This window comes from Danio aesculapii, chromosome 14, assembly GCF_903798145.1.
Source record: "Danio aesculapii chromosome 14, fDanAes4.1, whole genome shotgun sequence".
NCBI lineage: Eukaryota > Metazoa > Chordata > Actinopteri > Cypriniformes > Danionidae > Danio > Danio aesculapii.
In genome coordinates this window covers 23,884,381-23,900,816 of record NC_079448.1, presented here as the reverse complement: position 1 = coordinate 23,900,816, position 16,436 = coordinate 23,884,381, and the positions used below count along the sequence as shown (strand labels likewise).

General features: G+C 37.4%; 1 protein-coding gene across 1 annotated transcript; it reads right to left on the bottom strand.

The window, feature by feature from the left end:
• Positions 1–284: 284 nt before the first annotated feature.
• Positions 285–16,202, bottom strand: clcf1 (cardiotrophin-like cytokine factor 1). Its single transcript, XM_056472660.1, has 3 exons — positions 15,810–16,202; positions 5,820–5,980; positions 285–3,994 (listed from the first exon to the last, which is right to left on the bottom strand). Exons 1-3 carry the CDS (start codon positions 15,823–15,825, stop codon positions 3,029–3,031), a joined length of 1,143 nt encoding a protein of 380 aa, XP_056328635.1. The 5' UTR covers positions 15,826–16,202; the 3' UTR covers positions 285–3,028.
• Positions 16,203–16,436: the final 234 nt, after the last annotated feature.

The following is a 16,436-nucleotide window of genomic DNA, read 5'->3' as shown; positions in this document are numbered from 1 at the left end:
AATTTAAAAAAGAGCAAAAATCAAGAGCGGCAACGAGATTGAAAAATTTAGTTGAAATTTTGTTGGTTGTATTTTGTTGTTGTTGTTGTTGTAATATTTAGCTTGAATTTAATTATATAATCTTTCAATTTCTAAATATGTTTGGTGACTAAAATATTATTTTAATAAATATTTCTGTTTAATAAATCTGTTTTGTTTAAATGCACTAAAAGAAATTGCCTAAATTCAGTGAGAAATAAATGAAAATAATCATTTTCAAAATGGGCTGTACTCAATTACTGCTGAGCACTGTAAATAAGTGTAATAGCTAACTAAATTTGTGTGTTTATGTGTGTGTGCGTGTATATGTGTGTGTGTCAGTACTAGGTGAGCGCTAGGGAAGAGGAGAGGCGTGAGAGAGAGATAGAGGGGAAGAGAGGGATGAGAGGATGTGGGATTACATGAAAGAATGGAGTGGTCATAAATTTTGCTCAGACAGACGAATAAAACTCTTGCTATTCTCCCAGTCCCTCTGGTTTTCCTCAAGGGGTAAGAGTACACACACACACACACCCATAGTGTAGCCAGTAAAGGTCTTTTGTACTCATTGCAAAAAAACATGTGACATCATACAGTCGTACCCCAGAGAAATAAATAGTATTAAATAAATATAACAGACATATACACACATACAGAAAACACTGTACAGACTGTACACAAACACTCATATCTATACACTCTCTCACCTGCATTTTAGCTCATGTTCATGTGTGAAATGCCTTATCTGAAAAGCAAAGAACTGTGGAAGTACCACGGTAAATGAATTGTAATGCTATAGTGTGTAAATATATAGGTATACCATTTCTAAGTTCTTCTAAAAATACCATGTGAGAAAATATACCACAGTACTGATTGGTTGGCATTGTTCTTAAACAGTAATTCCATAGTACTTTGATCATGGTGCGAAATTTCCCTCCTTTTCCTTTTGCCAAGAATACTATGGTACATAAAAACATGGTTTCCTACATTAAATCCCTGACTCTTCATTGAAGTGTCATATAAAAACCATAGTATATTATAATATACTGTGATTAGTTACTCCACATTACTACTAACACCATGGTACCAAGGCAAAATTATTGACATACTGTATCATCTATTCCATGTTTCTACAAAAATACCAATTCCAAATACCAATACCAAATACCATTTCTAGAAAACGTAGTATTACCAAGATATCAAAGTTTTTGAATAATATTTTATCAGATGGCCGATATTCTGTTGGTACACACGCCATCTGAGCATCAGATTAGTGCATCTGTTACCAAATGTGTAGGTGTGTATTTGCGTCTGGAAAAAGACGAGTCAGTGAGGCATTACTGACTCAGTTTGTGAGGCAGCAAAAATCCATTGTTTCTTTGGTTATGCCACATTTCCTCCACTTTTGCCCATTGACCCTTTTACTACTGCATGACTCCAAACATGATTCACTTTCCTTCTGCTGAATCACGTCTCGCTCTCTCAATGGGCGCTCTCTTTCCTTTGTCTGTGACGTACAGGCGGCTCTTTTCTGTTTGGTGATTTAATGCAAAGCGTGACCATCTGAAGTTCTTAGATCTCCATCCATAGAGCATGAATCAATCTGTTTCTTCCGCTCTGCTACAAAACCTAGCAGGCTGCTTCCACAGACGGCATTCCGTGTTCCTGATGTGGACACGTTTGGGCCCAAACCTGGTCGAACTTTATCTATGCCTTGCAAATAAAATGCACTGTAAACAGCCTGAATTATGACAAATCCAAATTCAAATATAAATATATTTCAATTGATGTCACAAAACATCAGTAGTTCAGTGTAGCTGCTTGATTATTCCATCCAACAATTATGCACTTGTAACAGAGACCAGCTAGTACTCTGCAGGTAAACCTCAATCCTCTGACCTCTAAAGGTGGTCTAGCGACAAACGCTAGAGGTCATGGTCTTTAGCCTCCTTGGTAGAGTTACCAAGTGGAAAGTGGAAAGTCGCCGGTTCGATCCCAGCTCAGAGCGGGTTGGGTGGTGTAGGATCAGCTGGGTTACATTGCTGCTGTGACCTGGATGGGAGTGAGGTTTAGGGGGGTGAGTGTAGCAGAGACCAGCTAGTGAAGTGTTGTACAGGTAAACCTCACTCCTCTGACCTCTAAAGGTGTTCTAGCGACAAACACTAACCATCGTCTTTAGCCTTCTTGGTAGAGCAACCACCTCCCATGCGGATGGTCGCCGGTTCGATCCCAGCTCGAAGCAGGTTTGGTGCAGGACCGGCGGGGTTACACATTCTGTGGATGAAAGTGAAAGATTTCTCCATGCAGGTTTAAATTGGTCACATAGTTTCACCACTAAATCTTTTCCACCAACACAGTTTCAGTGTGAGGTCCTGGCTTATCTGTTCTTGACAGTGACATTTCTAGGAATTCTGAGCCCTATGCACAGGTAAAATTTGGTTTCCCTGAAGACGTGGTACAGGGGAATTGGATAAACTAAAAATTGTAGTGTGCATGTGTGAATAAGAGAGTGTGTATTGGTGTTTCCCAGCACTGGGGGTTCATAAGTTTCATAAGGGGTTCAGCACTCTCAGGGGTAGGTTGTGGTAGGATTGGAATAATTGGAATGACAGTGTGGTGACCCCTTAATAACGAAATAAAGTTAAAGGAAAATTAGTGAGTGATAGTGAATTCATTGTGGTCTCTTCTAGTGTCTTCTAGTCCTATGTACTCTGTCCCCCTTTTCCCCAACTTATGACACCCCTGGTCCTAAACCCTGAACAATTTAGCTAATAGCAAATGCTGTGAATGGTAAAAAATGAAGTGCTGAGCACTTGCAGAAACAACTAGATCTGCAATAGTTGGGTGTAGTGTAGACCAAAGCGACCTGGTTTGAAATGAATCTTTTGAGTGAATAGTGTACATTGCTACACTGCTGACAATAGGCAATGCATCTTTGTTTATGGCCCCAAAGGTGACCGCACCTTGTTAGAATCAGCTCACTAAGTTTTGGACCCAAGCCTCTGTCATCTTAAACACGCAGTCGTTTCTTCAATCTGGTGAAGTCTTTTGCAGATCTCCACAGCCAACTCTGCAGCTCTCTCAGTACCCAGAATCCCTCTACCTTCCGTGAGAAGTCATTTGGGGTGGGATGGGATGACAGCACAGGGGCCGCCAGTAAAGTGTGAACCTCAGAGACTGGTCCTCCATACTGATAGAGGAGCGAGAGCGGGGAGAGCCCAGTGTGAGAGGATGGGATAGAGCGAACAGATCTGCGAGGGTGCAAGGATGGTGAGGAAAAGAGTAAAGGCTGCTTTCGGTATCCATCTCCAAATTTTAAAGATGTGTAATTCATGGTGTTCAGTTTTATTGTTTTCTCTTCTTCCACGCTTAGCAGTCTTCTCCGTTTGCCCCATCTCTCCATTCCTTCCTCCTTCTCACCCTCTTCTTTGGTGACCCAACTCTCTCCTTCTTTTCTTCTCCCTCTTCTCCCCCTCTCCGCCCTCTCCTTCTCTCTGTCCCGCTTAAGATCCGCCCGAGTCGTTCCCTCTCTCACACCCGAGGCAGTCTTAGTGCCTTGATTTCGAGGGACGTAACTCCGTAAAGGGGCAGGGCTGTTCTCACTCACGCCCTGAAACTGTGATGACATGGCTGGGGCGTATCCTTGAGCAGGGGTGGCGTATCCTGTGGAGGATGGCAGGTTGGTGTAGCCCAGGGCGTTCATAAGCCCAGATATTGAGCCAAGCAACCCGCTGAGGCCAGAGCAGAAGTGCAGGAGGGAGCTCTGAAGGTACGGGCACAGGGTGGAGCGCGCCAACTCCCTCACCGCACAGAGAAGAATGCTGTATGCATGCTGGTTCTGTGCCAGACGAGCACCATTTTCCAGCCCGCGCCATAAGTCCACACGTGTTGCTGCGCTGGGCACGGACAGAGACGAGCTGTTGGGACGTGGAGGAGAGAAGCCAGGATCACTGAATGGAGGCCCGAGATACGACAGCTGAGAACCAGAGATGAGAAGAGATATTAGAGAATAATTACACTAAGTCATTTAAAACACTGAGATTTTCAAGACCATGGTATTTTAAGAACATGTTTAACAATGTAGTTTTCCCATCTACTGTACATCCTTATTAGCTTTGATGGTTCTAAGACCTTTAACATCCAATAAATTACAGCCTGATCACCCTGTAGCTCAAGACCGGTTACTCGCTGAAGCTAAGCAGGGCTGAGTCTGGTCAGTATCTGGATGGGAGACCACATGGGAAAACTAGGTTGCTGTTGGAAGTGGTGTTAGTGAGGCCAGCAGGGGGTGCTCAACCTGTCTGTGTGAGTCCTAATGCCCCAGTAAAGTGAAAGGGACATGATACTGTCAGTAAGTGCTATCTTTTTGATGAGACGTAAACCAAGGTCCTGACTCTGTGAACATTAAAAATCCCATGGCACTAACCCCGGTGTCCTGGCCAAATTCCCTCCATTGGCCCTTTCGATCATGACCTTCCAATCATCCCTATCCACCGAATTGGCTCTATTACTGTCTCCACTCCACCAATAGCTGGTGTGTGTTGAGCGCACTGGCGCTGTTGTCCTGTGGCTGCTGTTACATAATCTAAGTGGATGCTGCACACTGGTGGTGGTGTGGAGAGACCCCCCTCATGATTGTGAAGCACTCCATACACAATATAACAATACACATTACCTCACCTTAGCTTAAATCACGGGTCACCAAACATGTTCCTGGAGGGCCAATGTCCTGCTGAGTTTGGCTCTAGCCCTTATCAAATACATCTGAACAAGCTAATCAAGGTCTTACTAGGTACTTGAAACTTCCAGGCAGATGTGTTGAGACAAGTTAGAGTTAAACTTTGCAGGGACAATGGCCCTCAAGGATCAAGATTTGTGACCACTGCATTAAGTCTTTCCATTCCACAAAAGTTTTTTACAGTGGAAATGGGTTCTTAGTGTTGACATATTCTTCACACTAAGGGAGAAATGATGTGAGAAACCCAAAATTGTATTCTATTACATTGCCATACATTCTCCTTTTTTTGCAACCCATTTTTAAGAGTGTGTGCTCTAAAAGATTACAAAATAAACACCAATGTAGACGACTGTGGCCAGTAAAATGCTGTCTAGACTAACCACGTCCCCTTAAATATTAAATACTATCTGCTATGCGCTGGAAAGTAGCAAATCAAGGGATTTGGCATATTTCTATTGGTTTTGTGGTTGTTTGCATTGGTTTGTTGGCCTGTCAGCGATAGTTCACTCAAAAATATCCTGTCATCATAGTTTCTTCCATATTGTGAAGATATAGCATAACTTAGGGAATTTGGAATTTGGTTCAGTCCACTGGTGTTTTTATTTCATTTATTTTATTATCATTATTATTAATATTAGGTCCAGTTTTGACATTTTGATATATTAAAAAAGATAATGATAAAATTTCAAGTTATTCAAATATTCCTTAAAAATGCTTTTTTAAAAGGAATTATTCACTGACACGTTTACATCACATCTCTGTTTTGAAATCTGATGGGAACCACCTCACCTCCCTGTTTCATCATTAAGTAAACACATAAAAACAGTACACCAGTAAAACTGCAATTAATTTTACATGTTTTGTTTAACACACCATTAAATGTTAGGCAATTCTAGTAACGAATAATGTAAACTAAAGGATGTCTTACAATGGTCAGGAAGAGAAGGAAAAGAGATTGAGGGGGAAGAAGAGCATCCACAGGAAAACATCTATAAACAAAAACGTCATCCTCACACGCTGATAACACACACACACCCAAGCACACAAACAGACTGTGACTCACGTAAGTGTCTCTGATCTCCTTCAGCTGGTGGTCCAGGTATTTGGTCAGCTCGTATGTTCTCTCGATAGAGCTCCTCTCATTGGACAGAATGAGTGTTCGGTCCAGCACCTGAGCATTGCCCACTGCGACAGCCAATAAAAGCAGCACAGCAACCTGATCAACTAAAAAACAAACAGGGAATTAGAGAGGTAGTTCAGCCAAAAACGAACAGTCACACTTTATTTAGATGGCCCGTTCATTGAATTTAAGTTACATTGCATCTACCTGCCAACTAATTCTCTATAGATTATAAGTAGACTGTTAGGTTGGGGTTCGGGTTAGGGTAGGTGTAATTTGACATGTACTTTCAAAGTTTCTTATAGTCAGTTAAATGTCTGTTGAAGGAGCAGTATCAGCAGATATTAAGCAGACAGTCTACTAATACTCAAATGGACCATCAAAATAAAGTGTTACTAAATGAACACTTACTCACCCTCCATTTACTGACCCTCAAGCTATTCCAAAACTTTATGACTTTCTTTTTTCTGTTGATAACCTAATGAGGTATCTAATGTTGGAAACCAGACAATACTGACATCCACAGCAGGAACAAAATAGTATGGAAGCCAATGAGACCCAGATTGCAACATTGTTTTTGTGTTGAACAGAAAGAAACTCAAAATTTTGACATATATGATTTTTTTTTTCCTGTGAATTATTCATTTACATTATGTGAGAAATAGATCTGTCTCTAATCGTCTCTAAATAAATGTTTGCTTTATCTGAGATTATGCTGTCAATTTTTGTGAATTTCTGTATAAATTAAGTTGTAAGTTATAGTTTGATTACGGAGATTACAATTTCACGCAGATGTATCTGGCAGTGCTACTGCACTGTGGTAGAGTGTGTTTGTAGAGAAAAGAGAGAGAGAGAGAGAGAGAGAGAGAGAAAGAAAGAGAGGGGATCTTTGCAGGATTACAGGATTATTAAAGGGATTTATGCTCTAATTGAAAAGGGTCATACTTTTACATATGGTATTTTATACCAGAATGTTTTCCATGTACCTTCTCTGCAAAAATAACAATCCAGTATTGTAACTAATTCCAGTTTACATCAAATTACATTATTGATTTTGTGAGCTATTCATTCATCTAAATTTCTTTCATTTTTCAAAAAACAAACATCTTGATTCAAACTTTTAGCCTTAAATTTATTTTCTTTTTACACTGTAAAACCCAACAGTCAACTTTATCAAATGAAATGAGTGTAGTTAACTCAGAGTTTACTGAAAGTCAATTCTGCTCATTTGAAAAGAGTTTTGAACTCAGTGTTGAAGGTAATGAGTTAATTAAATACCTCATTACTTCAACTTAAATGGAATAAGTTCACAGTACTCTTAAACTCTTGAGGACCAAGGTGTTTTTTACATGCATTTTTATTTCTCTTTGCTATTTGAGCTTATTGGAACCTAATTAGAATAAAAATCTAAGTATCATCTTTTGATACAATGTACTTCTAGAGAAAAATGATGTCCATATATGTGGACTTGTGGTGCGAATTTACATAAAACACATTTTCCTGACTGTTTTTTTATGCATATTTAACTTAGACATTTTTTCAACTTGCTTTGAATATCAGAGAGTAAAAACAAATTTTTTCCCCATTTTGGACAGTTAAAAATAGGGTTTGGGACATTTTATATGCTGCAAAACAGTTGCAGGATGACACTGTATTTATAACAAAATATAAAGCATTCAAAGTATTTTAAATAGACACTTAAGAGCTAAAATGTGCTGTCCACGTATATGGACACTCAATTCCTAGGAGGATATAGATTCTTTTTTGACTCAAATGGTTTGTAGCAATTCTTTCCTCAAACGATTTGAGTTGCCTTACCGTATTGTGTTTTACAGTATTCAGTTGGTTTAAGTTCTCTTCATTTATTGGGTTTTACTGTGCTCAAATTGCTTCATTTACTCAAATGGATTAAGTTCAGAGTACTCATTAGGATTAGTTTAGAACTTAAATGTTTTTTGCTATTGGTTTGCTCGAATGGTTTGAGTTACCTTAACATTTTGGGTTTAACAGTGTACTCATCAAAGACAAGAAATGTATTTTCAGCTTCGAAATAACAAAATATAAAAATAAATGTTTAGTTTAAGTTTAATTTAATGTTTTTCTAAACAAAAAAATTCACTAACAAACACTTTTTACCATGATTTTTGGAAGAAACCAACTGAAATGTCAATTTATATACCAAAAATACTTGTGGATCCTATTTAAAATAGCATTAATTGTCATTATAAACATATTTATACCCTACCAATATCCTTTAAAACACTAGTTTATCAACCAGAAGTTTTTAGTCATTCAAAATATAATAGAAAAACACTTGTTTTTTAATATATTTTAAAGTTGTTAGACTTATTCTTTAATATATTAAGCACGTTGCTTTGTATTTACAGAAATACCTTATATACACTGTAAAACCCCAAAAAGTTATGGCAACTCAAACCGTTTGAGGAAAGCGATCACTACAAACCATTTGAGTTAAAAAAAAAAAAAATCTATTTGAGTACTGTCAACTTACTCCATTTGAGTTGAAGTAATGAGGTTTTTGATTAACTCATTACCTTCAACACTGAGTTCAAAACTCTTTTCAAATGAGTAGAATTAACTTTCAGTAAATTTTGAGTTAACTACACTCATTTCATTTGATAAAGTTGACTGTTGGGCTTTACAGTGTAGGAATGATGGAACATAATTTCACCTATATTTTTACCTTTTTTACTTGATGCAAACACCACAAGGAAACACTAAAGGAACAATTTGTCACTCAATCACAGCTCTAACCATAAATTCAGAGGCCCAAATTTTATTTGAATAAATGAGCTAATTTTAACAATCTCCAAAAATCATCTCATAAATAATCCATTATAAATAACCTTAGGATCTTTTTTCTTGCAAAGACTTGTCAACATAAGTGTAAATCATCAAATCTATAGTTATAACATTTGACAATATCTTGTCATGCATTTTTTCCAACTCAGGAGTGCGTGTGGTCCTCTAGTCTGGGACACGCTTTTGTTTTGGACTTTGTGTGTGTGTGTGTATGTGTGTTTGCAACTTTCTGTTTTGGATTATGTGTATATACATGCCTGTACACAGACTAGTGAACTTTCTGCATTTGGTATTGTGCGCAAGCCTGCGTACAGAAAATGTGCCCACCCAGAGCCCCTTTTACGCCCATGTCCTCAGAAATCACACTGAGAAAATGGCAGCAAATGAAAAGCAACCTTTAAAGTTCTGCAAGGGTCAGCTAGTGCTCCTATTATGAGTGTGTATAAGCCTCGGGGAGTCCTTCGGCAGAGACACATCTCATCCAGTGTCTCTCTTCTTTTTCTTTTTTTGTGTCAAGCATTCAGAGGAACACGGCAGAGATGTGTAATTACTTGTTGGAGGCATTGTGTTTTCAACAGGTGTGAAATATGTGCGCCTCCTCCCTTCTGCTTTTCCTTTCTCTGTCCGTCTCCTCTTCTCCAACCCCTTCCCCCGTCATCCCAATGTCCATTTTGTCCTCCGTCTTTCCTTTTTCTTTGTCACAATCACACGTTTTCCTTGTTTCTGTCTCCTATATTCCCCCTGTCAAGTTCTCCAGGTTGTTTTTTTTTATCTTCACACACACACACGCCTTTCCTCCCCTTCTTTAAAGTGGTTTATCTCTTTTTTGCCCCCGGCCAAAATAACAACAGCTTATTAACCTCGATTAGCCCTGCCAGTTTTTCTTTTCAACTCTGTTCCTCTCTTTTTTTCCCTTCCATTCTTTCTCCTCTAATTCGCTCATTCTGCTTGGAGAGGGAGGAATTCTCGTGAAATGCTCTTCTAAAACAGTGTACCTAAAACACACACACACACGCACACACTTCACAATGACACACCTTTTCCTCATGATAATCGTCAAAGTCTCTCTGTGAGATTAGTAGCAGGGAGTGGAAAAGTTCAGCAGTGCATCTCAGATCCTGATCCAATATCAGCTTATTGAAAACATCAGATAAACTGAACTGAATGATGTTTTCTGTGAGTTACAGTAACGCATTAAAATCTAAATCCACTCAAATCTTCCATTAAAGTCATGTAAACTTTGACTGACATCTTATTCTTATTAGAATTGTTTTACGTTCCAGGAGAATAACTGAATAAGGGTACTCTGAGGAACATTTTATTACTCTAAGGTTTCTCTTGCAGAGTTCAAGAGGCTTAGTGGAATTCACTATTGTTTCATTAAGTATTAACATCGTCTCAAAAGTTTGCACTCTTACATTTCCAAAGGGAATTTTTTAAAGCACGATATAAAAATAAAGGGTTTTAGTTGGCATTTGAAAACCTTCAGGAAACTTTCCATTCCTCAGTGGTTTCTTTATGAAATGGGTTTCAAAAGGGTGTTTTGCCACCAAAGAACCATTTTGGTTTTCTTTCAGTGAAGAGATTTTAAAGGTTATTTGTAGAAACGTTGATGCCAATAAAAACCTTTTGTTATAGTAAAATCCATAAAAGAAACATTTTGGTTTTCCAAAATAAACTTTCTGTGAATAGTTTTTCAACATTTTTTTTGTTGTTTTTAGGACAACAGTATAGAAAAAGATCTGCAAAGATGCTGTTTTAAACAAATCTGTGTTTTTGAAACTAATGACGACACAGAAGTCAATGATTGATTTGAATTATTTAGCCTGACATATTTACTACTCCAACATGATTTAAATGTTTCTCAAAATAAAATATATTGTGTTCAAAGGGAAAAAAGTTTTTGTTTTTTACCAAGACATTTAAAAATATATATATATATATATTAGAGCAATGATCACTATCAGACTGTGATATTTTTATCCAAGGATATCATACCATCAGAATATTATACCGGCCCATGCCTAGTTCATATTGTTTAATTGTTTGTTGTTTTAATTGTACTTTTAAGAAGTGGTCACTGTGAAAAAAATTGAAACCAAAATGAAATGACGTTCTTTTCAATAATAAAAAATATTTATAAGAATTTTAGATCGTTTAGAATTTCATAAAATAAATAATAATCTTCGTGACATCTGATAAAGAGCTGATCAGTGGGAAACTCTCTATGATTCCTTTGAGTTTTTTTTAAACATTATTAGTCTCTCTCTCTCTCTCTCTCAAAAGAAAAGTTTCTTTAATGGCATTCATAGTTTCACGAGGAACGTTTAACATTTATGGTAACATTTCATTCATAAAGTTTATTTTGAGTGGAAAAAAGTAGACTCTTAATAATTAAAGGACCATAAAAATACCGCTGTGTCCTCAAAAACCCTTCAGTAAACAGTTTTTAAATGAGTTACTTTTTTGTACAATATTTGAATATTCATTTAACATTTGAATATTTTCTTTTAATATTTTAATATTCTTTAATATAATCTAAAACATATTCACTGTATAATGAAAGATGCAAATAAAACACTATTATTATTATAAGTGAACCTGAAACCGTCAATTTGTTTTCACACTATTGAAAAAAAAACTTCTTAAGAGCAGTTAACTCAAAGGTTCTTGAGGGAACCAAAAACCGTTATTTAATTAAGTTGCAGAGAGAAATCGTTTCATTTTTTATTTTTTATTTTAAGTATTTAAGATAAAATTAAGCAGGAAGCACAATTTTAGATATTGAAGATATCCCTCTTTTTCTGCCACACACTATAAAATGCAATTAAATATTAAAAATAGACAGTCAATTAATTAAATATAAATATAAATTCAATGTTATGATATCTATTTTTTACAGTTTACAAATAAAACAATTTTTCCCATACAAAAGCTGCCATTTATTGTCCCTGCATGGCCAAAAATAAGCATTCAGATTTCTATCAAAAAATAAAGGCAGACAATTTGACATTAAATTAGTGATATTTAATTCTTAAGATCCTATCATCATCTTTGCAAACGTTCAGCCTCTCTGTTGATCTGAAAACTTCTGTTTTTCTCACAGCACAATGGATATTATTGAGAAGCTTATGAAGAATGTTGTTCTCCCTTACTGCTTACTTGGATGTACTGTAAGCACAACAGCTCTAAAACAGAGTTCTGGCATATTTACATAACCCCTGAAACAAATCCCTCACGACTTTATTGAATAGCAACAGCTTTCATTAGGACAGATCTGTGTGTGTGTGTGTGTGTGTGTGTGTGTGTGTGTGTGTGTGTGTGTGTGTGTGTATGTGTGTGCGTGTGTGTGTGCGTGTGTGTGTGTGTGCATGCATGAAGCCTACAGCTGGCAGCAATGATATGATGTCAAATCGGTATATCAGTCTGTCTTTCTCTCCGTCTCACACACATGCACACGTAGCCTCTCGCCTTCCATCTTCTGACTGATTTGTTGCCTCTGTGTTAACACTAAACAGACGACTCTTAGAGGCTCCAGTCAACAATACCAAGAATTCGGCATTATGGTGCAATATCATAAAACATGTTCCCTCCTATCACATCATATAAAGTTATATTGCCCATATGATGGGCTGGTCAGTTCAGCGCACAAAGAGCCTAGTCTTCCATATTCATGAGCTTGAGTGTGTGTGTGTGTTTGTGAAAAGGGTCAGGGTCATGTTGTGTGTCTGTGTACAGTTAAAGTAGAGATTTATGTGCAGTCTGTACTCAATCAAACGTGCATTCCTCCACTGACTAGACACACACACACAACTGGATGTTAGAATATAATACACACATGATGGATGTGGATAGCTTCGAGATACATCACTCACTCATTCGCACACTTGCTCCCCGTGATCCCTTACAAGAGGACGTACACTCCTCAATCTCCCCTGGATGCTTAGTTTGAAATTTAAATTGATGGAAGTTGGCCTGAAACATGCTGGACTTTGCCAAGGACCTTCAGAACAAAGCAGGAACGGATAATAAAACCTGTTTCCATGAACTTTCCTCACACGTTCTCCATCTCTGATCTTTCTTCCCATGCCCTTTTTTGGTCCACGGTATCTTTCTACCTCTATAATTACCTTCCTTTTTTTCTCCTCTTGCTTTTTTTAATTATCTCTTCCCTCCTTCCCTCCCCCTCACCGTTTCCCCATCTTTCTGACTCAAGTTTCTCATTTAACGACGGCCGAAAATAAATACGACGAAATGAAGAGCAACGTCCGATCTGGAGGATCAAATATTGAAGTTGAAAAGTTTGAGATGGAAAGAAAGAAAGAAAGAAAGAAAGAAAGAAAGAAAGAAAGAAAGAAAGAAAGAAAGAAAGAAGTGGGAGAGAGAGAAAGGGGCTTGGTGAAGCGAGGGGCCATGTTAATTTGGGAAAAATGTAAACAGCATGTGTAACTGTTCAAACCGTGACCAACTCATTTTATATCATTCCCCTGTGCTCTCGCTCTCTCTCCTTCTTCTTTTAGAGGGAATCTGGGCTGCGTTAACCCTCTTTCCTTTCCTCCATCACTCCATCTCTCTCTTTCTCCTTAAGCCCTGCACTTCCTGAAGCTCTTCATCCCTCTGCCTCACTTAAATCCACACACACGTACAAACACACACACTCTCTCTCTCTCTCTTTTCCCCCAAACCGACTGTCTTGCCTGCATCTTTGCGTGGATTAAAATGCAAATACAAGGGGCACAATGTGACATGTTAATGGTTGAGGCTTTTTTTTCTCAGGCCATCTGTGTGAGTGTATTTGGCAGTTTGGGTTGTGTGTGATAGATGCATTGTAGGGGAAAAGCATGCATGTGGGACAAAATGAAGTGGAAAAAGAGACTGTGTGTGTGTGCGTGTGTGTGTGCGTGTGTGTGTGTATGTGTGTGTGTGTGTGTGTGTGTGTGTGTGTGTGTGTGTGTGTGTGTGTGTGTGTGTGACCGTGACAGAATGCTCTGCTGCTTTGTTCAGGCGTAAATCGCATCATTTCGTCACACACTCTTCCTCCTTTTTACAGACAGGGCTCCCTGAAGACAGGTGGTGTGTATGTGTGTGGGTTTGTGCGTTTGGACCCTGACTAACATGAATCATGTACTTTCTCATATCAGTGTCGGTTAACAAGACAGGGTGAGCTTGCCCTATGAACCGCACGCACTTGAGAACTAGAATAGAAGCATAATGTGCATAATGTGTCCAAGTGTGTGTGTGTGTCTGTCTCTCTCTCTGTGTGTGTGTGCAGGTTTGTGAAGAACAGATTTATGAAAATAGCCTCAGATAGTGAAACATGAGGAAAATGAACTTGTGAGGACTTTTGAAGAAGTCTTCAATTTGAAAAGCTCATAAATCACGAGTTTTTAATCATCAGGTTTGCGTGAGAGTTGGAGCTTGAGTTTAAACAATGTTTGAACAAAACGTCTGTGAGATCTCTTCTGAGGAAAAATTTTGGGTTTTTTTGTAAAATACATTGTTATAAAAATAAGTTTGTTTGTTTAAACTACTCAAAATAATTAGACAGAAAAGAAAGTACAGAAAACAATCCTGTTTGTTTAAACTACTTATTTAAAATGAGCTGAAACAACAATTCTTGAGATTTTTTGCAACAACTTAATTGCTTTATGTTCAATCCACTTAAATTTGTACAAACTAATAAGTTAACTTAATTCATCTGATTATGTGGATCCCAGCATTTTTTACAGTGTAGTTTTTAGTAAAACTACCCCTTTCTTTGTATAAATATTAAATAAACTGCTCTTAGACATGTCACAGACACAACTGCTCTCTGGTGATTTGAAGTGCTTAATTTATACTCATTTATAAGTCACTTTGGATAAAAGAATCTGCTAAATGAATAATTGTAACTGAATTTAGACCTATACACTCAAATGATGTTTGCTGTTTAAAATGAGCTGAAACAATGCAAATATTGAGGTTTTTTGGGGTCAACTTACTTTTTTTATGTACAATTCACTTAAATTTGTAAATATTAGTAAGTTAGTTTAATTCCTTCATGTTTCCTCCACACAAATCAATTGTGTGGAACAAAGCTTTTTTTTTTACAGTACAGATGTGTACTTTTACCATTTCATCACATTTGTCATCCTCATACCATGTCAATAATAGCACCTCCTACGAAAATTGATCATGGTTTTATTAGGCTGTAGCAATCATGTTTTGGCTACTATTGTATAACCACATTTTACTAACATCATAGTTAAAGCCTGATTGATGTAGTGGTTGCTATTGGGTTCTGTTACTACACTGTAAAAAATCCTGCTGCCATCAATTTTTAAGCTGAATCAAATTAACCATATGAGTCCATTGGACTTATATTGTGTTAAAGTGACTTAAAACTTAAGGTTGTGTAACTTATAAAATTAAGTTAGAACATGGTTAACTCAGTTTGATAAGTTGCAATGAACTAAATGACACATGCTGTCATGACTTATTGATCCTATAGTTTTTACAGTGTACAATAACTACGCTTTTTGGATTTATTTGTAATAAAACCATGGTTGTTTTATATTTAATTTAAACTTAAGAAATTATATAACTTCTTTGACAACAAATAAATCTTATCAAAAACAAGTTTAATCAGAAAATACTTCTTTAATGGAAAAATCACATTACACGTGTTCAGTTTTCGCGCCAGCGTCACCTTTTGTTTGGCTGATTTGCAAATAAAACAAATCGATTATTTATATGAAAAGCAATGGCTAGAACTACGAACGTTTCATTAACCTAGAACTTTAAAGAAATGTTCTTATTAGCTACACTGGTTTATAGGCCTCAAAAGCTTTTAGAGTATCTGTGTTTGATAAATAGACTTAAAATAGACTTTAAAAAACGTGATAGAAATGTTCTCCTTCCGGCGCCAAATAAACGAATTACGATTGAAAGTTAAAAGCAAAAGCCGACTAATAAAAAATAAAAACAAACAAATACATGAACTCATGTATAAAATATTCATAAAATGAACTCATATAGTAGCAATTGAGAATTAGTAATAAAATTAATCAAAATGATAATCAATTAATCTAAATTGACTCTGAGAAGCAAAAGTCGGCCATCATCACTTACCTTTCCAGCGATACATTTTAATTGGACAAAATCTTCTATTTCCCTTCTTATCCGGTTATTTTTTCTTTGAGATCTCTTATGTAGTTTTGGGATTGGACATAATCACTCCTTTTATTTTGTGCGCTGTCCGGTGCTTTAGGAAACTCTCCTAAAGTTTTTCCCCCTCAAACTTGAATAGCGCCTGCTGGAGCGCACTAAACAGGAGAAAATAACAAATATCTGACGCGTGAATTAAAAAGATGTCAAATATAAAGTCTGACTGTGAGCGCGCGAGATGATTGACAGCTGCTGGGAGACTGATTAATCCAGGTGTCTGTCGATGAAACTCTGACTGACTGACTGACTGACTGGAGTGATTTTATACACATGCCTCATAGAAAGTTCTGTCCCCCTCTCCTCCTTCCCCAGTCCCTCTCTTCTCCTCCTCCTCTCCTCAGTGATTCACTGTTGGTTCATCTTCTCTGAAATGAAGGACCCTGCACGAGACTCGCAAACCACAAAGCTGGGAGGAATTACACTTCTGACAGATATTTCATAATTCCTCCGTTTATTTTCTGGTCTGCAACACGTGTAGTTTTTGTCGGGTCCGCTGACTCAATTATAACTCGGCGTTGAGTAATTGACTGA

What these genes read in the sequence shown, in the direction of transcription:
- clcf1 (XM_056472660.1), bottom strand. An exon ending in AGGAGATCAGAGACACTTAC is followed by an intron (nt 3,995 to 5,819) that starts GTGAGTCACAGT and finishes TCTGGTTCTCAG; the next exon opens with CTGTCGTATCTCGGGCCTCC.